This window comes from Artemia franciscana, chromosome 1 (assembly GCF_032884065.1).
Source record: "Artemia franciscana chromosome 1, ASM3288406v1, whole genome shotgun sequence".
In the NCBI taxonomy this organism is placed as follows: domain Eukaryota; kingdom Metazoa; phylum Arthropoda; class Branchiopoda; order Anostraca; family Artemiidae; genus Artemia; species Artemia franciscana.
The window spans coordinates 64,921,243-64,945,173 of record NC_088863.1 but is presented as its reverse complement, the minus strand read 5'-3'; the positions used below and the strand labels follow the sequence as shown (position 1 = coordinate 64,945,173).

At 34.9% G+C, this 23,931-nt stretch overlaps 1 protein-coding gene across 6 annotated transcripts in view; it reads left to right on the top strand.

The window, feature by feature from the left end:
• LOC136032905 (G-protein-signaling modulator 2-like) overlaps window positions 1–7,904 on the top strand; it is a 97,157-nt gene extending 89,253 nt beyond the window's left edge. For all 6 annotated transcript variants that reach the window (XM_065713357.1, XM_065713366.1, XM_065713384.1 and 3 more), the window contains exon 13: window positions 7,497–7,904. In XM_065713357.1, coding sequence (XP_065569429.1) covers window positions 7,497–7,655 — 159 coding nt within the window. In that variant the 3' untranslated portion in view covers window positions 7,656–7,904. The remainder of the gene's footprint in view (window positions 1–7,496) is intronic.
• Window positions 7,905–23,931: the final 16,027 nt, after the last annotated feature.

Below are 23,931 nucleotides of genomic sequence, written 5' to 3'. Positions count from 1 at the left end.
TGCCCTTCCTCCGCTTACTCTAATTACCATGTTATCTTTCTTTGGCGTCTCGTTGATAAATTCCCGTGGCTTCATTTAACTTAACTAATTAGCATAACTTGAAAATTGCCTGGTGATACCTCATCGGATGATCGAAAACCATGGTTTCATGATTAAATGATGGCGAGGTTGTAAAAGAAGGTCTGTGTTATTGGTTTTAAAAATCGGGTGCTTATAGCCTCACTCCTCGATGTTTTTCATCGGCTGGACTCCATTTAGCCGTGCCTCTTAGTGCTTCCTGTCAAGCAAAGTCATGGTTAATTTTTGAATAGTACTTAGGGTAATTTTGATTGGTAAACAGTGAAATTTTTCAATTTTCTAGACAGACTTTTTTTATGTCATTCATTGGACTAGGTAGAGCTTTCCATGAGAAAGTAAGACTAAAGAGTTTCTGGGGACATAAAACACATCCTTAACTATTTTGAGATATCGTTCCCGAGAAAAAATAAGATTTTACGAGGAAGAATTGCGGGGGCGTGACACCCTGGGCCAAAGACTGTTGAACCTAATCTCCGCCAATAGTTCACTTTTAGTAACTCTACTAGTCGTAAATTTGCCCGCACTCCCAGAAAAGTTTTGATTATTCTTCGAGTGGATTTATAGTCGTCAGAAGCGAAGATTGTAAGGTTATTTGGAACGGCAAATTGATGAAAATTTGTGCGTAAATTTGATGGGACGCTTAGATAAGCCTGTCTTTTTTTTGTAATCTGTGATGTGGAGATTGGGTTCTAACGAATTTGTATAACTTGTATGTGGAGTAGTCAAATATCTTGCGTGGATATTGGGTTTGTGTTACTGGGTGGTTTCCTTGTGTGATTGATAGTCTAGCTACTCCATTAGTAGAATATTCGCGTGATTTTATTAGTTTTTTCTCATTTTTTCTACAACCCTTGTAATTTCTCTTTTTGGAGATTTATTAGACTTGTCGAAGATTTTTTCATGGCGAAATTGAATTAATATTCACTAACTAAGTGTCGATTATTCCGGTTATTTAAGATATTACTCAAATATCGTACCGTGCATCGGTGACACTCTGTAATAGTATATCTTATATCGTCATCTCGTTGTGCGGTAGTTATCGAGATGGTCACTGGAAAATTGTTGGATTAAAAGTGTTTACAGATAAAATTATATCGAGTTTTTGTTGCAACTTGATACTCCAGTACCAATATACCAGAAATTAGAAACCATTCAAAAGATTACAAGCTAATAGCAGACAAAACTGCATGAATAACATGTTCTAGCTTTCTTAGAAGATAAGAACTGTATAGGCCAAGAACGGAGAAGTGCAGGCCAACCAAAGAGTCAACGGGAAGTTTGTTTCCCTCAACTACAGCAAAGGATAATTCGCCCTTAGAACTGCAAACGTTGAAAACACCCTCAAAAAGTGTAGTTACCGTTTGACGAAATGAAATTTAAATCGGCACACATATTGACTAACCCCATTACGACCAGAAGGAGGGGACCAGGATAGACACCAGAGGCGAAAGGAGTTATTCCCAGAAACGGAATATCCAGATAGAGAAACAGATTGGGGAATAGAAAGGATTACAGAAGCATACATAGAAGCATTACACCTGAAAGTACACCTGACAGTATAAAGGTATACCACGAAGATACGGAGGCCATAAATCATGAGCAAGAAACTGGGGAAAATAATAAGATGAAAATTCATGAGCCCCTCAAATACTTGGCAGAGTAAGGGGAATCGCAAGTTAGGGATAAAGCGTATATTAACACAGAAATATAAAACGCACTGACTCAGAGGAAGAACTAGGAGAAACAAATAAAAGGAGGAATCAAAATAGGGGAAGCAGCAGAAACAGTATGAGCTCAGTATCCAGCATAAGGTCACGGTGAAGAAATTACATAGATATTACGAAGTTACTGGGCCCAGAAAAAAGAGGCAGACATAAAGGAAAGGGAGGAATGTAGATGAATTATAAATGCTGAAAGATTACCTAGATAACGAAAAGAGAAAGTAGACAGCTTAGAAAGAGACAGGGACAAGAAAACCAGGGAATAAGAAAAAGAGGCTGCTAAAATAGTCAAGGAACGAAAAGAAGGGCTAGTAATAGAAAAGACGACAGGAACGACTTCCCAAGCACCTTAAAGATCTGTCGTAATAGATTTAAAGCGTGCGGCAAATCCCTTACGATTGAAAGAAAAGATGTTTATTTATTCATCTAAAATAAAAAATAAAATAGACACGCGAAACTAAATGGATGGCCGAGAGAAAATCGGGTGGCATTGAATTAAACCTGCCTCTTCCACTTGTCAAAAACTCAATTTGCGGCGCTGCTAGTTTGTCACTCAAAGGACTGAAAAATCAAAACTAGCTATGTTAAAAAATTTCAACTTTTTCCCAAACAGTTTCAAAGAAGATTCAGAATATAAAAAGAGAGAGAGAGAGAGAGAGAGAGAGAGAGAGAGAGAGAGAGAGAGAGAGAGAGAGAGAGAGAGAGAGAGAGAGAGAGAGAGAGAGAGAGAGAGAGACATAATAAGAAATTTGTTACAAATTAAAGGAAATTGGTTTAAAATGGCTTGAGTTAGATAATTATACAATGTTAGATGGTCTATACGAAGTAAAAAGAAAAGGCCTAAATTGAAGTAGAAAAATGGTGTTGGAACAATTCTTTGGAAACATATACACAGATTTGCAAATATACTTGAAAGAAAGGAACTCATAAACAATTGAGGAAATGGTAGAGTCGGCTTATAGGTGGACCGAAAATGAAGCGTTGCGGAGACAGAAAAATTCCAATATAGAGAATATAATAGGAATAGGAACAATTATGCAGAACAAAAAGTACATTTCAGCACTAGCAAAAGGATGATATTGCTACAATTGTGGTACTACAGGGCATTCCCGAATCAAGATGATCAAAAAACGTATTAAACGACAGTCGGGGCTCTGACCGTTAGTAAAGAAAAAAGTAAAAAGTTTGCGATATCATACAAAATACACAGAAAGTTGAATGGAAAATTTATCAAAATGGTAATTGACTCAGGTAGTAATCTTACGCACGTGCCAACTAACCTAATAAATTGCATAGAGATAAATTATAAAGATGCGGTTGCAACAGCATGCTGTTGTGGAGATAAGCACCATTGCTTGTTAGCGTGGGTTAGAATAGAAATTGCATAGAAAATGGAACGATCCTAAAAATAACACATTAAATCAGGCCTAGTTCCTTCTCTAGCAGTGGATTTTCTTATAGGACGGAACTGTGGGCACACTATTATTACTAAAAACCATTTCTATAACGGTGGGAGAGGGCATTTCATTCCGTTAGAGGTTGAGGAGACGAAAATGGCGGCGTCAACCGGTCCAAGGGAGAATACACAAGTGGCGTCTATAATGGTGGGAGTAAGCTTAACATTCCGTATGAGAGACGGGCAAGTGGATTTCACCTGGCCAACTTTCAGAGAAAATGAGACGCGTAAAATTAATTTTTTGGGTACTTTATGGAAAATAACAAACTTCAAGATATAGACATCAAAGATGAGGCACTCAATGTGTCGGACAATGTTGAAAACAAATTTATTGTGCGCGTGTTCCCGCGAAAAGCTCGATAAATTTTAGTCAAATATGAAAAACTTAATTTGGGAATTTCATTCCTTTTTTGTCATAATTTAGTTATTTCTTCTGTAAAAATAAAGAGAACAAAAAGAGAGAAAAAAGATGCGAAACGAAGCTACAATTTAAGAGTTCAGTTCTCATTTAGTGACGACTTACTTAGTAATGCCATAATAGTAAAGAAATCTAAAGGAGAGATAAGAACAAGGCTACAACGAAGAAATTCAGTCTAAGAAAAAAGACAATAAAATCCAAATGAAATTTGAAGACGATTGATGCGGCATGCCTGAAAAATTAGAGGAAGGTAGAAAAGAAAAAAAGGGATATAAAAGAGGTACACAAATTGCAGATTCAGTATGCAGTGGTGGGCAGTAATATTTGGGGGAAATTACAAAACTAGAGGAATACAAAATAGCTTAGGGGTAGGATAAGGTATTTGTCCCATTCAAGAAAACCAGTGATGATGAGAAGGTAGGATTGAGTTGATTACTATGGGTTTTGGAAAAATGAAATGGTATCGCATTTCATGCTGGATGGGAAAAGCTTGGGAAGGAATATGGGATTGGTCTTATCAAATATAAGGGGTATTGGCCCAATTTGAGGGAGAGTCCCCTTGGGAGGATCTTCTTTGGGAAGTTATGAAAGAAAGCCAGTTACGTCAACGCACAACTGTTGAGCTAGTTGTGACCCCCTTGCCAATGATTAGCCTTTTCAAAATAGGGTCACTGAAAGATACCCTCTCTCCTTACCAGTCACCAAGTTACTCATCCGAACCTTTACCCTGTACCCCCACTCCTTATCCTTATCCTGTATTGTAAACGGCATTAATTCTCTTCAATTAGTTTTCTATGAGTCTTATATCCAATCTTAACCTTCAGTTGGCATCGAAAATTGTTCTTCTTACCATTATCCCAGCGGATGGATTTCTGTAAATGTTTATTTTCAGGCTTTTGACATCACAGGGGAAAGACTGTGGCACCTTCTTCCGTCATATAGTGTACTTGTAGTAGGGTTTTTTGCTGTTGTTTTTTTTTTTAAGTTTTTTTTTTTTTTTGTTACCCGTATGTCTTTGTCATATAGCTGGTCAAGGCCAAATTGACAAGCTGCCATATTTATTTGTAAGTTAAAAGAGACCTAGAGATGCATCCTATTTGAATAAATGCAGACTTGGCTACCAGATAGCCAATCTATCGGGCCTTGTTTTCTTGTTTTGATTGACAGTTCTGACCTTCAATCCTTATTAACCGATCTTTTGTGTGTAAAGGCCCATCAGCCTCTATAAATGGGTTTCTGGGTCTTTCATTCTATTGTAGCTACAACCTTTTTTACGTCTATAGAGAGCTTCTGTATTCGTATTTTAACTTGAAATTCTTACATTGAAGCAGCAATAACTAGATTTCTTGAATTTATGTTGAGACTTCTTAGTTCTCTACTTCAGGTAACACTAAATTGATCCATACTACACTTTTTGAAGGGGTTTTCTGTTACTAATATAGCCTTACATTTTTTACCGAGAAATTAAAATAATTTAGACTGTATACTAAAATTCTTTGATATTACTTCTGAAAAATGACATTGGAAAGCCTTAAAGATTAACGTGCTATTTTCTTCTTTCCCTTTAACGGCATTGTATTTACTAAGACAAAATTCTTTTTTTTTACATGTGGATTTTGTGTTGCTCAATAAAACGCAAGTTATGCATAATCCTTCAATCTCTTAGACATATGATCAGTCAGTTTATGCATATTAGCTTTATAGTTTTCTGATGCATAGGCTGAGAAACTTCAGGTATTGTTCGATACAAATTTTACTTTTTTCTTTGTATCGACTGGAAAACTTTTGTTTTTAATATATAAATTTTAAAACCATTCTTCAGGATCTCTAAAATCTTTCTTTCTGTTCGATAGTAATTCAATTGATCCTTTTCGCATGCTTAAAACTGAAGCTGGTGGTTGTTATTTTTTAATCTTATCCCAGGAAATACCCATAAGAATGATGGAAGTGAATTGCCGAGAATAGAGTGACGAAAGTCGTTTTCACAATTCATACCATTTTCATAAATGCAAGTTCTACTGAACTGAAGTGAGGCTTTTTTATTTTTCCACTTAGAATGCAACTCCTTATTGAGATTTCTCCCTTTTTCCGTTTTTTTTTTTTTTTTTTTTTTTTTTTTTTTTTTTTTTTTTCTGATTCCTTTCTTTCTCACAAATACTAGGAAGCTTCTTAAATCCACTCACCTTTATTGGCAGTATCTGCCAACCCTTAGTGGCTTTAGTTGTTTGAATTTTGTGGAACATTGCTATTAAAGAATTTGTTTGCCAAGAATTGAAAAGACATTCAACTGCCAGATTCTCTTCATCTTACTCATAGTTGCACTTGCTTGTCCTATACGGGACGCCATTATTTTTGCAATGATTCATTTTTTTCATTATACTTTCCAAACGTTTAATTTTAACCCCTTGTTCCAACTCCTGATAACCGCACTTGATCTGAAGTGGTGAGTTTATTGTCGCCATGTATTAGGTTTCATTTGCGTTGATTTTGATTCCAACGCGTTTTACTTTCGTGTTGATTTGATCAAGGACGTGTTGTAGGTGTTCCTTGCAGTTCTTCAGGATAGTAATGTCATCGGCGAAGTCAAGATCGCATATATCTTTTTATGCATTTATGCTGATGGTTGCGTTTCTTAGTATATAGTTGATTATTATCGCAGTGTTGCTCAACTCCTGAGTACTCCGTGTCGTTTTAGGCTTTCAGGTGTATAAAAATAAACGTCAATGTTCAGATGCATGGCGGAGATTGTTTTGATGGTTTTCGATAAAGATAGTCAAATACTTTGTTTTAGTCAATAAATATCATCTAAAGTTCAGATTATCCTTCAAAAGATTCCTCAGTGAGTACTTGGTGGGTAAACATGTGGTCTGAGAAGGAGCGGCAAGATCTGAAATCCTGTCGTTTTTCTTTCATTTGTCGTCCAGTTTCGATTGGTCACTTTTAAGAATTTTTTTTTTTTTGACAAATATTTTTTGGGGTGTACCCTGCTTACCTCGCGCCAGTTATTGCATGAATACGCATTATCTTTTTTGAATAGTTGAATAATTGTACTCAGTGTCCAATGTAAAAGGCTCTTATCCAAGAAGAGAATAGGCTTACCCTGCGCCAGTTATTGCAAGAATACGCATTACCTTTTTTGAATAGTTGAATAATTTTACTCAGTGTCCAACGTTAAAGGCCCTTATCCAAGAACCACACAGTTGCTAAGAGAGCGGCTGATTTATACCTTGGATATAATACAGAACAATTGATCATTACAGCTTTGAATCTGTCTTCACCCGTTGCTCTAATGTATTTCTGTTTATTATAAGATTTTATCGGCTGTAGGTGGACCAGTACTAATGTCCTGAAAGGACAGTGGTTCTGCTGGAATCCTAAGTTCTTCAGTTGGTGGTGAGCAATTTAGAACTATTGTGCAGTGCCCATATTTCCTTGTCTGTTTCTGTTAATAGATTTTGAGCTTCGTCTCTTGGTGGTCCCTCAGGGTTATTCTAGGAAACCTGAGTGCGGCTGTCTCATCGGTGTGGGTAATGGTGTGTTTTTTTTTTATTATTATTATTATTATTATTATTATTATTATTATTATTATTTGGTCGTAACATTTCACCAGTATTTAAGGAATGCAATTTTATGAAAACAAATGGACAATGCTGTATGTTCGCCATTTTCCAAACTTTGAACAAATTTACTCAATACCAAGTAATGGCATTTGAAGTCAGTGCTTGTCAGTTACTGGAAGGATTTCCAGCAAAGACTGCAGGAGAAATGATTAATGGTTATCTTGTGAATAAAAACTTGTTAGTTCTCATTTTCTCTTTTATAGAGTGCCCGACTAGAGGACCAGCGAAGTGATATGCCTCCATCTTCTCACCAGCGTGCTTTAACTGTTCCAGACGAAGATTTTTTTTCGCTCATCATGCGCCTCCAATCTAGGAGACTTGAGGATCAGCGCGCAAGTCCCACAACCCTAAAAAGAAACTAGTTAATTTACTGTTTTCTCAAGTGCAAAACCAACTTAATTTTGTATTTCTTATGGCTTAAATTTTCGTAAAATTTCAAATATCATCTTAGATAATGTATTTATATTGTGAAAACTATAAGCCACTGGATAAAATAAATATGTTTATATGTTTAGATAAAATATGTCGATAAAAGTTAGTGCCATGCTTTTTCTCACTTTTTCCTAGTGTTGATTCTTTAATTGACAAAATAAATTAGTTATTCTTTTTTAGTTTTAGTTTATTTTAGTTTTTTTATCCAGTTAACTTTGCAGTGAATTCCTTAGAACTTAACTTTAGCAGGTTTTGGCTGCTATAGTTTTACAATCCGAAGAAAATCTTCAATATTTTATATATAGGCCTTATTTGCTTATCTAAATAGCTTTAATTATACACTAATTATATTTTAATTTAAAAGGCATGAGTAATAAAATAAAAAATCCTGCTTTTTGTAATTGGCGATGAGCCAATCATTTAGCTCATTACCATGGCTCATTGGCTTATTATTATGGTAATGGCTGTTCTGATTGTAGAGTTCTTATGTCTCAATTTGATTTAACTCTTTATTAAGACCCGAGCACCTGTAAATATAACAACATAAGCACATAACAAAAGCAACACTAAGCTGATAAGCAAGCAATCTCAGCAGGATGCTACAACAATATAAGCACATAACAAAGCAACACTAAACTAATAAGCAAGCATGCCCAGCAGGATGCTACACTGAGCCAATCATTTTCTGAAAACAAACGCTTGGTATTTTGCAACGACCAGTTGATGTATCTGCAGATACAACACCTAACTCGAAGTGCCAGTATGTTCTCGATAGTACCACTGATCACGTTTATTCTTCTTTTTTTAGTCTTCTTCTTTATGAAACAAGGATTTCCTATCATAAATACTGAATGCAGCCAGATTTGTCATAAATAACGGATTTTACATTTTGTTAGGTCTCTCCTGATCTACCTGGGTTGGGGCATGGCTTAAGGTTGACTTGAAAATGACAGTAATTGTTATTTCTTTCAGTAAAAGGCAACATCTGCATACTGCTAGTAATGCTGCTGCTAGCGATGTTACTACTGCTACTAATACAATGCTACTGCTGCTATTATTGTTCCTACTAATACTATTATACTAGTAGCATTATGATTTAGGGTTTAAAGGTGAAAATTTTTGAGAATACAGAGGAGATTTTTGAACTAAATTGAGACATGTGCATACAGATTGTAGAAAGGATGTAGCTCAGGAATGGACTAGGATATTAAGTTGAAACCTTCTAGGCATGCTTAAAGAGAAAGATCAATTGACCAATAGGCAACATTTGTACGATAAAAATAGTAACGCAGCAACCTACTGTTACTACTACTATTACCTCTGCTACCACTACAGCTACTGCTTCCGTAGCAAGTAATAGTAATGTTGAGCATACTGGAGTGAAATTTAGGGAAATGTTATGGGGAAAATTGAACTAATTCAGAAAATAGTATGTGCATACAGATTTTCAAAAGGGCGTATTAGTAATTTTCTTGGAATGGCTTACCACATCGAGCTGAAATTTTACAGGGCATCATGAGGGGGGTATTTAGCTGGCGAAAAAGTAACATTTGCATGCTACTACTGCTATTTAATACATGCTACTACTGTTTGTACAATACTACTAATTCTACTACCACTACTAATATAATACTAGCTATATTGGGACTAAGGGTATGCAGGTAAAAATTGAGAGAATACAGAGGCGAAATTTGATCTAAATCAATACACACTGTGTTCATGCAGATTATCGAAAAGGCGTATCTCAGGAGTGGATTCGAAAATTAAGTTAGATCTTTGAAAGTTGAAGTTAATTGAAAGTAGATTAGTATTGATTAGTGTTTAGTGATTAAGTATTGATTAGTGATTAGTGTTGATTAGTAGAAAGTTGAAAGATGAAAAGTTTTCTCCAACATAGAGATAGTAAGCCAAACTATGGATTCTTATAAATAAATATAAAAAAAACAAGTTTCTTTAACTGAAAGTAAGGAGCAACATTGAAACTTAAAACTGACAGAAATTACTCCGTATATGAAAGGGGACGTTTCCTCCTCAACGCCCCGCTCTTTACGCTAAAGTTTGACACTTTCTGAGCTCTACCTTTTAAAACAGTAAAAAGAATTAGCTTAAAGAGTGGGGCGTTGAGGAGGGAACAGCCTCTTTCATATACAGAGTAATTTCTGTTCGTTTTAAGTTTCAACGTTGCTCCTTATTCAGTTGAAAAACTCTGCACATGAATAATTAAAGCGAAATTTACATATTAATTTATTCTTTGGGCTAAATGGCTTTCTCATAGTTTTTATCGGACGATTTTGAGAAAAAAGGAGCGGGGGAGTAGGCGTAGTTACCCTCCAATTTTTGGCTACTAAAAAAGTCAACTAGAACATTTAATTTTTTACAAACGTTTATATACGTAACTTACAAATTAACTTGCTTAACGAACTTTTATATTTGTATGTTTTTATCACGTATATGAGGGGATTATCCCCCTCGTCAATAACTCGCTCTTTACACTAAAGCTTAAAGTTTGTCCCAATTCCTTAAGAATGACCCCTGAATCACAAATACCGTAGAATAAATAGTTGAAATTAATAAAATTACTTTATCGTAAAGAGCGGGGTATTAGGAGGAGGCGAACCCCTCATATGTGTAATAATTTCTGGTTGTTTTTAGTTTTAATGCTGCTCCTTACTTTCAGTTGAAAAAACTTTTCATATTTATTGTTTCATTTTTTTTTAACCTACTAAAAAATCCCCCACCTCTTTCACGGAAATTCACTTCCCCCATGACAAATTCATCCATAGAAAGTTCTCCCCGCATAACCCCCTCCCCTCAACCCCTACCTCCCCCCCAGCCAAAAAATCTTCCTGAAAGCGTCTGTACACTTCCCAATAAGTTAAATAATTTTGCAAGCGTTTAACTACCAAAAATAACCAATAAAGAAATGAGACCATAAACAAACAGAAATCAAAATAAATAACCGGTTCAAACTCAAATTAGGAGAAACTAAGATGAATGGAGCTGACGCACTCCATGCCATATGAAGTCCAGAACATAATTTGCGCGCAATTGAAAAAAAAACAAGAACATTGTAAATATCTTATTTTTTCATAACTGTAATAGATCCAAAATTACTGAGACTTTAAGGAATAAATATCAGGCATTTGTTCATTAAACTGTCTATCCACATTCGTTTCATCTTTGATGAACAATCCTGGTTATGATATTTTTGTTTGTTTTTTCCGATATTATAAGAAACAGAAACATTCAGCAGAAAATAACGATTGTTTTCAGTAAGGCTCAAATTGTGTTCTAGTCTTCAAATTGTGTTCTAGTCTTCAGAAGTTACAGGTGGGGGGGGTATATTTTGTAAAGTTTTACTATTAGCAAAAATTGAATTTTGCTACTCAGCACACCAGGAAAGACGTCAAAATAAAAAACGTATCACACTTAAAGAATTTTACTTTTCTGCTTACAGGCGAACATTTCAACTTCCCACGCGAATTCTAAAACCCATCTGAGAAATCCGTGTATCACCAATGCTTAGAAACTTATTGGGGTCACTTTCTAGTTGAAGCCTAAAGCCAATTATACTTCATTGATGCTTTTAAATTAAGCAACAGTTTATCTATTTCAGCTAATTTTAGATTAAAAAAAAAATATTCTTTTTTTTTGAATTGCCAGTAACGGGACAGGGGTGCTAATTCGCAAAAATATAGGGGTCTAAAAAGTTGTAATGTAAATAAAAAAGGTACATTTTCGAAATCCAAGGGGGGGGGGCAGTTGCTTGGCACAGCTATAGTTGGTCAAAAATAAAGTTGGGTTTTTGTTCTTATCTTTAACTGGGAATCTATCTTATATAGATATTATCTATCTGGGAATCATGGAAAAAAACATCATAGAGAGCTGCTTAAGGGCTCATTTTATAGAAAACTAGCTGTTGGGTTGGTGCTTTAAGCCACCCCAACACCTAGTTGGTGGGGGCGCTTCGTGCCCCCCCCCCCCCAAAGCCCCCTCGCGCGTAAGTCGTTACGCGCCATTGTAGTTGTGTCCCTGTGTCCCACCTGTGGTTTTAACTACGTAAAACTTGCGAATATACAACATTCTTTGCTGTCCCATTGTCTTTGCATATAAATAGATTGTCAGGTTTACCGACTCTTGAACATGCAACATATAATGGTCCATGGGAAAACAATCTGTATTCAGATCTATACCTCATGATTCTAATGATTGCCCTTGAGCTTTGTTGATGGTGATTGCTAATCGACCATTCCCTGTCCCGGTGTCCCGGTCGTCATTTACATCCCCCTGTTTCCCCCGGTGTCCCCGTTGTAGTTGTGTCCCTGTGTCCCGGTCGTTATTTATATTCCCTGTGTCCCGGTCGTCATTTGTATCCCGGTGTACATGTCCTGGTCGCTTTCTCTTTGAGTGTCGTCATTTATTAGTTTTTTCCTTTTTTTTTTAGTTTTTTATTGGTTTTTACCTTTATTTTAGCTTATTTTTCAGTTTTTTTCCTTTTTTTTAGTTTTTTTTTATTTTTTATTTTTTTTATTTTTTATTTTTTTTAGTTTTTTACCTTTTTTTAGTTTTTTTAGTTTTTTTAGTTTTTTAGCTTTTTTACTTTTTTTATTAGTTTTTAGTTTTTTTTGTAGTTTTTGCCTTTTTTTAGTTTTTTCAGTTTTTTTTTTAGTTTTTTATTGGTTTTTACCTTTATAGTTTTTTTAGTTTTTTAGCTTTTTTATTTTTTTTATTAGTTTTTAGTTTTTTTTGTAGTTTTTGCCTTTTTTTAGTTTTTTCAGTTTTGACGTCACCTGATCCAGTTTTTTCAGGTGACGTCACCTGACACATCCATCCATCCATCCACAGACAACTTATTTTTATATAGATAGATATAGATATATATATATATCTTCTATATATATAAAAATAAGTTGTCTGTCTGTGGATGTGTGGATGGATGTGTGGATGGATGTGTCAGGTGACGTCACCTGAAAAAACTGGATTAGGTGACGTCAAAACTGAAAAAACTAAAAAAAGGCAAAAACTACAAAAAAAAACTAAAAACTAATAAAAAAAATAAAAAAGCTAAAAAACTAAAAAAACTATAAAGGTAAAAACCAATAAAAAACTAAAAAAAAAACTGAAAAAACTAAAAAAAGGCAAAAACTACAAAAAAAAACTAAAAACTAATAAAAAAAGTAAAAAAGCTAAAAAACTAAAAAAACTAAAAAAACTAAAAAAAGGTAAAAAACTAAAAAAAATAAAAAATAAAAAAAAACTAAAAAAAAGGAAAAAACTGAAAAATAAGCTAAAATAAAGGTAAAAACCAATAAAAAACTAAAAAAAAAAGGAAAAAACTAATAAATGACGACACTCAAAGAGAAAGCGACCAGGACAAAAAACTAAAAAAAAAGGCAAAAACTACAAAAAAACTAAAAACTAATAAAAAAAATAAAAAAGCTAAAAAACTAAAAAAACTAAAAAAAGGTAAAAAACTAAAAAAACTAAAAACTAAAAAAAAACTAAAAAAGGTAAAAACTAAAAGAACTAAAAAAGAAAAAAATAAATGACGACACTCAAAGAGAAAGCGACCAGGACAAAAGGAATGTTCGATTAGCAATCAACAAAGCACCGGGACACAGGGAGTATAAATGACGACCAGGACACAAGTAAAAAAAAAAATTAACAAAACTAAAAAGAAGGTAAAAACTACAAAAAAACTAAAAAGAAAAAAAAACTAAAAACTAATAAAAAAACTAAAAAATCTAAAAATCTAAATAAACTAAAAAAGTAAAAAAAAAAGGAAAAAAATAAAGGAGAAAAACAAAACTAAAAAACGAATGTATATACAGACCGGTACACCGGGATACAAATGACGACCGGGACACAGGGAATATAAATAACGACCGGGACACAGGGACACAACTACAACGGGGACACCGGGGGAAACAGGGGGATATAAATGACGACCGGGACAAAAAAACTAAAAAGAAATAAAAACTAAAAACTAATAAAAAAAACTAAAAAATCTAAAAATCTAAATAAGCTAAAAAAGAAAAAAAAAGGAAAAAAATAAAGGAGAAAAACAAAACTAAAAAACGAATGTATATACAGACCGGGACACCGGGATACAAATGATGACCGGGACGCGGGACACAGGGAATATAAATGACGACCGGGACACAGGGACACAACTACAACGGGGACACCGGGGGAAACAGGGGGATAACCTGACAATCTATTTATATGCAAAGACAATGGGACAGCAAAGAATGTTGTATATTCGCAAGTTTTACGTAGTTAAAACCATATATATATATATATATATATCTATATTCACAGGTGGGACATAGGGACACAACTACAATGGCGCGTAACTATTATGGCGCGTAACGACTTACGCGCGCGGGGGGGCTTGGGGGGGGCGCGAAGCGCCCCCACCAACTAGGTGTTGGGGTGGCGCGAAGCGCCACCCCAACAGCTAGTATATATATATATATATATATATATATATATATATATATATATATATATATATATATATATATATATATATATATATATATATATATATATATATATATATATATATATATATATATATCTATATATATAAAAATAAGTTGTCTGTGGATCTGTGGATCTGTGGATCAGGTGACGTCATGTTTCGGCTGACGTCATGAAATTAGTTGCCATCATTTTTGCTTTGAAGGTGACGTCATTCAAGTTATATAAGACATATGTTCGCGTAGAATTCTATTAATGTTTAAGTTTACAATGACTGATGAAGATGCTCAAAGAGTCTATGCCAAAAAACTTGCTGCTGATAGAGAAAGTCAGAAAAGAAAGCGTGCCGAGGAACTACCAGAGCAACGCGAAAGCAGACTTGCTGCTAAAAGAGAAAGTGAAAAAAGAAGGCGTGCCGAGGAATCAAAAGACCAGCAGGGAAACAGGCTTGAGGCTGATAGAGAAAGAAAGAACAGAAAGCATGCCGAGGAACTACCAGAGCAACGCAGAAGCAGACTTGCTGCTAAAAGAGAAAGTGAAAAAAGAAGGCGTGCCGAGGAATCAAAAGACCAGCAGGGAAACAGGCTTGAGGCTGATAGAGAAAGAAAGAACAGAAAGCATGCCGAGGAACTACCAGAGCAACGCAGAAGCAGACTTGCTGCTAAAAGAGAAAGTGAAAAAAGAAGGCGTGCCGAGGAATCAAAAGACCAGCAGGGAAACAGGCTTGCTGCTGATAGAGAAAGAAAGAACAGAAAGCATGCCGAGGAATCACAAGAACAGCAAGAAATCAGGCTTGCTGCTGATAGAGAAAGTAAGAAAAGAAAGCGTGCCGAGGAATTACAAGAACAGCAAGAAATCAGGCTTGCTGCTGATAGAGAAAGTAAGAAAAGAAAGCGTGCCGAGGAATCAGAGCAATCTGAAAGTTATCGCCTGGCATTCAGGTACAACCCAGTCGATGATTATAGCTTGAGTAGATGTGTTCAAATCGGGACAATGTCTAAAATTTGTCCCTATTGCAAGGCCTTGAAATTCAATGGTGAAACAATGGGAATGTGTTGTGCCTCAGGAAAAGTTAAACTTCCTCTATTGGCTGCACCACCAGAGCCATTGAAGACTTTCCTTACTGGAACTACGTCAGAATCTAAGCGTTTTTTGTCAAAAATCAGACAATACAACTCATGTTTCCAAATGACGTCGTTTGGAGCCCAAATCGAAAATCCAGATCAATTTATGTCTACTTTCAAAGTAAAAGGGCAAATTTATCATAAAGCAGGGTCCCTTCTACCATTCTCAGGCGAGAATCATAAATTTTTACAATTGTACTTCATCAGTGATAGAAATTCTGAATTGAATGCACGTTGCGAAATTTCTCCCAACGTTGAAAGGACAATCGTTTCCCAATTGCAACATCTTTTCCACGAAAATAATAATTTAGTGCGTCTGTTCAAAACAGCCATCGATTTGATGCCTACTGATACTCATAAAATTGTTATTTCCGCTGACAAAATGCCTCCTGGCCAACATGTGCGTTGATACAATGCTCCGACTATCGACGAAGTGGCAATCGTTATGGTCGGTGATCAGTTTTTACCTCGAGATATTATTCTACATAAGCGAAACGCTCAGTTGTTAAGAATTGCTTATCTATTGCTCTATCTATCTATCTATCTATATAAAAACGAGTTGTGTGTATGCATGTTTGTTTGTTTGTAAAAAGAGCGTTTGCATATGACGTCATTATTAGTACATACGGCTTTGTATATGGACAGACAATGGGAAAGCCAAGAATGTTGTATATTCGCAATTTTTACGTAGTTTGAAACACATATATAAATCTATCTATATTCACAGGTGGGACACAGGGACACAATTACAATGGCGCGTAACTAATATGGCGCGTAGCTAATATGGCGCGTAACGACTTACGCGCGCGGGGGGGCTTGGGGGGGGCGCCAAGCGCCCCACCAACTAGGTGTTGGGGTGGCGCGAAGCGCCACCCCAACAGCTAGTATATATATATATATATATATATATATATATATATATATATATATATATATATATATATATATATATATATATATATATATATATATATAAATAAGTTTATATATATATATATATATATAAATATATATATATATATATATATATATATATATATATATATATATATATATATATATATGTATATATAGTTGTCCATATTTAAATAGTATGTCTTTTTATTAGATAGTTGCTCTGAAATACTGGATACGCATCTATCCAGTACGGATAAACGGATAATCTTTATGTTGTCCTCCTTTAGTATTATATATATATATATATATATATATATATATATATATATATATATATATATACAGTTGTATATGTCTTTTTATTAGATAGTTGCTCTGAAATACTGGATACGCATCTTTTCAAGTACTTTCAATAAAAGAGAGTATAAAGAGCCCTATATTATGTTATAAGTCAAACGCCTAAGATTTTGTAGATTATAAGCAAGCGTTCGATTCTGTTAATAGAAGATCTTTAGCAAAGGTCTTATCCTTGTATGGTATACTAAAAAAACACATTTAAGTGATTAGTGATATGTACGAGAATAACACTGCTGCGGTTAAGATAGGAAATTAGGTTAGCGGGTGGTTTCGTATTAAACCAGGAGTTAAGCAGGGTTGTGTTTTATCCCCCTTTATATGGATCATTTTGATAGATTTTATCTTAAGAAGCACAAGAAAGGCAATGGGAGACCATGGAATCAAATGGGGAAGAAAAGCTCTCCTGGAATTATATTATACTGATGATTTAGGCATCCTAGATGAAAGTGTGAGCAAATTGAATGAACTTTTTGAGTTTTGCAAATTCAGCGTGCTAGAATAGGCTTGAAAATAAATGTTAAGAAGACTAAGTCACTAACGCAAGGAATAAGTGAATATGAAAAGGTGACGTTAGTTAACAAAAATATTTATCAGGTGGACAGGTTTACATACCTTGGTAGTATTATTAGTAAAGACGCTGGTATTATTAGTAAAGACGAAGTAGAATAGCAGAGACTCAGGGTGTTTTTTCACAGCTGAAAAAAAAAGTTTGAAAGGATAGGGAGATAAGTATGCATACCAAAATTAGAATATTAGAAGCTGTAATGAAAGTGTTCAAATATGAATCTGAAGCGTGGGAAATCCAAAAAAGAATGTAGAGGTGTTAGATGTTTTCAAGAGGAACTGCCTACGAATTGTTCTGGGTACCCGGCTGACTGACCGTAGTTCAAATAGTAAACTGTGCAAAAAGCTTGGTTCAATCCCGCTTTTTAGAGCTTTAGTGAGAGAAAGGTTAAGATGGTTGGAGCACGCTCTGTGGATGAGGGATGACAGATCGTAAAAGATGGCCCTTTTTGACCAACCGTCTAGAGCTAAACGGAAACCAGGTCGTTTGCGGTTGGGGCGGAATGATTTCTTAAAGAAAGATTTAAAGTAAATGGGAACTTCCTAGGAGGGTGTCTAAAGGAAGGCTTGAAATAGATAGGGTGGAGGAAGAACGTTCGTAGCTGTCTTGGCTTTAGGTGGCTTGGTGCTGCGGTGGGTTGTTTGCAGTAGTAATAGTAGTATCAGCTTAAAATTAGCTATTTGCCTTCAACATTTCCCTAAACTAACCAAGGCATACTTTGTGAAAAATTGATTTCTATTTAAAACGATTGTGGAAAAGATTCCCAATTTATTGTTGCTAATATAGAAATTCAACTATTACGGCTTACGTTTCCTGCGGAAGATTTTAACATATTCAAGTGCTGGGAACTTTACTCTAAGTGCCACGCATATGTAACGAGAAGAAAAGAAAGCAAAAGAAGAAGGTAACTCAGAATAATCCAAAAAATAAATAAAATCAACATGTATTTCAAAGTAGACTTGGATTTAAACCAACCAAAACCTCATTAGTGATTCTACTTATGTCGTTGATCTTGTCTGGTTACTTTATTAGCTCTCTATCTGCTGATGAGGAGAGTACTGTCTTTCTAGTATAAACATTATGCTTGACTTTCTTTAGAGCACTTGGGAAGACACCATTTTCAAAAGAAAGAAAGACACACACAATGACAGGAAGAATGAACCTGACAATCTTAGTCGGAATATGGTCTGGGCCAAAGGATGAGGAATCCCTCAAACCATTGACAATTCTGGCTATTTCAGCTTCAGAGACAGGTTTCAATGTCATTGATTTAGGACAAGACGGTCCAAGGTAAGACCTGAAATCAGGTATAGAAGAAGAAGGACTTACAGAAGAGGCAGTATTTTGCCGATATTAGCAAAATAAGAAGTAAAAGTATCTTGAACTTTTCGCTTACCCTCAACATTTTTGCCGTCAATCACAACACTTTGAGGGACAGAAAAGATTGTCTGATATCAGAATTGATTACTTGCCATGTCTTTACCACACGCAGAGAATTTTTTATAATAAAATAAGTATTTAGCCTTTCGGCAAAGCGAATTGTGAACTCTTCTATAAGCTTAGAAAAGTTGAAGCCGAGAATCACGCGAAAATGGCTTAGAGGACCTGTAAGCCTAACAAAGATTATTTTCCTTCTTCCAACTTTTGGGGAGTCTATGAGTGATCCAAGTATTCAAAGGGCCTGTTCTTTTCGATGCCAGATTCGACTGGGTTGGATCACATGTATCCAAGGTAACTTCTTTCAAAGAATCATAAAATTAATTAAACAAAGAATCTATATCAGATTCATTTTCAGAAATACTCCATGAACGGCCCTCTAATCGTGACCTAAAAATATGCAAGCACTTATCATTAAATTTTAAAGAGGAAAAACCAGCTCCTTGGCTCCTTTTAGGCAACGAATTGGAAAAATCATACACTCAAAAAACAGGAAAATGGTCTGACATATCACTTGTCAATATAGAATTTTGCACCAAGGTCAGATATGAAAAAATATTATTAAGTAAAGAGGCGGTAGTGTTTGTTATGCGAGTTGGAATGCATGCAGAAGGTAGTGCAAGCTCTCCACAAGAGAGCATTGTTGAAAGAAATTTCAAGGACGAGGATGACCTCCGGTCACATTGTTAAGGTTGAAGTCACCCATAATGAAAACTTCACATGAATGAAGTTGGATTATTTCCAAGAGTTCACCAAGAATCTGAAGGAAAAAGGAAAAAGACCCACAAGGAGACCGGTATATATTACCAACAATCAAAGTGTTAGCTTGGGTTTAGTCTCAATAAATACGGATTCAAAATTCCTTCTTCATTTCTTGACAGGCCATGTCCAACAGAGTATGTAAACATAAACAGCATAGACATAAACAGCAAGGCGACCTTTAGCCATACAACTTCGATTCAAATATTCCATCTTGTACCTAGGGAGATACAATAGATATTCGTTTTTCGAATCGAGGAAAGTCTCACAAAGACCAATGAAATCATGGTGGCCACTACGCACTATTCTTTTCAACTCATCAAACGAAGTATAAAGATCCTGAACATTAAGCTGAAGTATAGAGAATCTACCATCTCGTTTAGATACTCGATCTAAATCTGATACATACTTACTACTAACTGAAAAATGGGGGTTTGATGGTGATTAATTAGACTTACCTATTGAATTATTTATCAAACTAAGAACATCAATTGGGTTATTTTGTAGATGAAATAGTCGCTCCCCCAAGGAGGAGACGTCACCCAAACTAGAGTCAGACAAATTCAAAATACCATGATTCATGATGCGGCACTCATCACCCAGTTGGGTATCTTCATAACAATGACTTGTGGACTGCAACTAGGCAAACAGAACGATGAGCTCATTTTTTGCGAAAAAAGAGACTAAAACAGAATAAATAAAGGCCAAAAACAGAGAATTAGAATAAGAGAAAAACTTGTATACAAAATGAAAAACAAGCAAAATATACCTTGATATCCCAATCCAGGAGAAAAATTTATCTATCATATCTTACGAAAAGAAAAAAAACTAACAAACATCAAACAAATCACTAAGAAAAATGAACGAATCACACATATTACTCATCACCTCCGACTGACACCGCAGGTGAGGAAACCACAGAGACTGTATAACTAGATAGTTTAAAGGGATTAAAACACGAGTCCTGAATTCGTAACCAAGTCTTACTCTTTGAAGATTTGAACAACTTTGAAAAACTCTCAGGGTGGAGCTCCCTACTCTCTTAGTGTTTTTTACAATATAAATACATCAATAAATGACCATTGATCCTTATCTAACCGGAATGATATTTTCTATTTGCGTATACTATTTTACGATCTATTTTACTCAAGGCTACTTTTATAGTTGTTTTACAAGCAAATTTTTATCTTATCTCACCAAAAGTTAAAAAACATGATAAATTTCTAGGAAAATTATTCGTTACGTAGTATTTCATAGAAAGCACTGTAAAATTCTTCTGAAAAACTATTAAACATCAGCTTGCCTTTTTTGTACAAGGGGTAACATTAACAAAAGATAAACTGTCACTATAAAAATCAACAGGGTTGTCTTGTTGAAGGCTTGGCTTGTGGATGCAACTTCTTAAGCAGTGCCTGTGGTTATCAGTCATCAATAAAACATCGGGTACACCTCCTAGGATAAAAAGAGCATTTATTCTACTAGCTACGAAGACCACTCTGCCTTTCCATCATAGAAGAATAAAGAAATTCCAACAAATTATTCCAAAAATTCTACGGCATGCTACAGGAGCCAAATCAGGGGAATAAAGGGTCTGCGAAGCTATAAGAATATCGAATTTCCACAGGACAGGCGTTTTCCATAGAAACTTTTCTCAAAAACGCTGAAGGACACTTTTGTAGTATTCTTGGTTCGCTGTCAACACTCTAACTCCACACAAATGTATTGTTCAAGATTGTCCATTATTTTTTTGCAGTTAATAGCCTCCCAAAGCAGACACATAACCGCACTCGTCGGGCTGCCAAGTTATAATGAACCAGTGTTGCCGCATTGTCAGCGTAAAAAAACGCCCTGGGATTTTCAAAATAAGCCCGAACAAGCCACAAAAAATTTTATCGAAATAATCTACTTTTGAGACTTCACTTTATAGTGAGCGTGCCCGAAAGCTTGTTCCACGGAGAATGCTACATCTGGATGCAACAATCCAGGATGCTGAATTTCCAGTCCAAAAACTATTCTCATCGTTTTTTCTTTAAACTTCAGGAAGAGTCGTAATTTTGTTTATCTCCCCTCAACATTCACAGGAAAGAAGGATAAACCTACCCAGCAGACAGGAATACTTGACATTTTTTGCCACTTTTAAGTTTGAATATAAAAGAATTACCTTAAGCTGTGTGGCAGCTTAGTATTTTGAACTCGTTTTTTTTTCTGAAGCTGAGCTTTTGCATTGAAAAACTTATGGTGCGAAAGTGAAACTGTCTACTTGGAAACAATTTCGTCCATGGAATTCTCAAACTCGGGACTTTTGAAATCAAAGAACATGTGCTCGGACGTAGGATTAAAGTTGGACGATTTAATTGTAACTGCTGCTACTTTAGATGAAAGCAAAATAAAAAAGACAAAGGGGCCATTTCCCAGCCGAGCCTTCGAGGCAAATCTTAATATGCTAGTATTCCTTACAGTTTTAGTTTTCCCTCCAAATTTACACATTTCAACGGAGTTGCCGCCTCTCCATACCCTAATGAAAGCTATAACCCTATACAAATAAAGCCATTTCCCCATGCCCCATCTCCCTAACAAGGGATAATTTTTTTTTAATTTGTCACTAAATATTATATTTTCTTCATGATTATCTCTTTAGAAGCCTATTTTGAAGCAAGATTATAATCTAAAAATTACCTTAAGCTACGTGGCAGCTAAGTATTTTGAACTTTTATGGTTATTTAAGAGAAGACTTTTCACTGAAAACCTTCTTTTTTTCTTGTAACCTAGTTTTAATGAACGCGGCTTTCAGCTAATTCTTAGTGCATTGACATCGTAATACAACAAAAAAAAATTTACGAGTAACAGAAAACGCAATGAGATCTCTTCAATAAGCAAAACAATTTTAGTGAGCAAAACAGAATCATGATCAAAATATCACAACTAGAAATACACAGGCTTAATTACTTCTTTGGATAGAGTAGTAAAATGCACAAAAGAAAATAATTGAAGCTTAAAATTCTGTATCACAAAGGAAAAAAAACTTCAAGAGAATCAATCTAAGATTGAAAAGCTCTCAATACTTTTGGTACATTTTCTTAAAACCTCAAGCAAGAAAAATAAAAATAATTTCTGAGAAATGAAATATAATGTACAGCTTTTGACAAAAAAAAATGCTACAACAACTAAAAAGCTAATTGCAACTTAGAAATTCAGTATCATCACCTTAGGAAAAATGTGCATATCAAAAGATGATTATTTTGTAATACAGCATTTTGGTTTTTAGATGCAGCTTATCAATCGGTTTCTTTGACCAATCAGGCTCCAGTCCGAAGACTCCTAGTTTTGGCTCTACTGAAGGAGCTCATTTTTATATGAATTTCACAGAATCTGAAGAATTCCGACATTTTTTTTTCTTTTTAAAGAAACTGATGGTTTCTTATTCAATTCCTATTTGTACCTTGAGGTGCAAACTGAAAAAAAAAATCCTATTAAAAAATAGTTTCGTATCTTATTTTCAACATTATTTGCTAGAATAATCAGAAAAACATAGAATATTAAGCTTTTTCGTTGGATTTTAAATTTTTTTTGGAAAGTACTTGGGGGTTATAAAGTCTATCTCTATCTGTTTCAAACACAACTGCAAGGTATTGTTTTGTAGTACTTTGAATGTTCCATGCTTGGGAGTTATGAAGTCCATATCCATCTGCTTCAAGCGCAATGTTGTATTTGGCGTCTTACCTTTTGTAGATGATTAAATAAAAAAAAAAACTAGTTTTTTATTAACTGAAAGTAAGGAGCGACATTGAAACTTCAAACGAACAGAAATTACTCCGTATATGAAATGAGTTGTCCCCTCTGCAATCTCTCGCTTTTTACGCTAAAGTTTTTAAGTGTTTTAAATAGTAGAATTGTGGCAAAGAGTCAAACTTTAGCGTAAAGGCCGAGGGATTGCCGAGGGGAACGCTCATTTCATATACGGAGTAATTTCTGTTCGTTTTAAGTTTCAATGTCACTCCTTAGTTTCAGTTAAAAAAAACTATTTTTTTTTATATTTCCGAACGTTTTTGAATTAATACGTGTTTGATTTTGGCTCTCTGCACATAAATTATTAAAATGAAATTTGCATATTAATTCTTTTTTCGGCTAAATGGCTTTCTCTTAGTTTTGATCAGACGATTTTGAGAAATAAGAGGTGGGGAAGGAGGCCTAGTTGCCCTCCAGTTTTTTGGTTACTTAAAAAGTCAACTAGAGCCTTTAATTTTTAACGAACGTTTTGTTAGTAAAAACTATTCGCAACTTAAGAATTAACTTACGTAGATAACTTTTGTTTTTATTATGTATATGAGGGGGTTTGCCCCCTCGTCAATACCTTGCTCTTTAAACTAAATCTTAACTTTTGTCCCAATTTTTTAAGAATGACCACTGAATCAGAAAGGCCATAGAATAAATAGTTGAAATTACTAAAAATACTTTAGCATAAAGAGCGAGATATTTATCTCCTCCTAAATACCCCGCTCTTTATGCAAAAGTATTTTTAGAACCCCTCATATGCGTATTAATATCTGTTCGTTTTAAGTTTTAATGTTACTCCTTACTTTC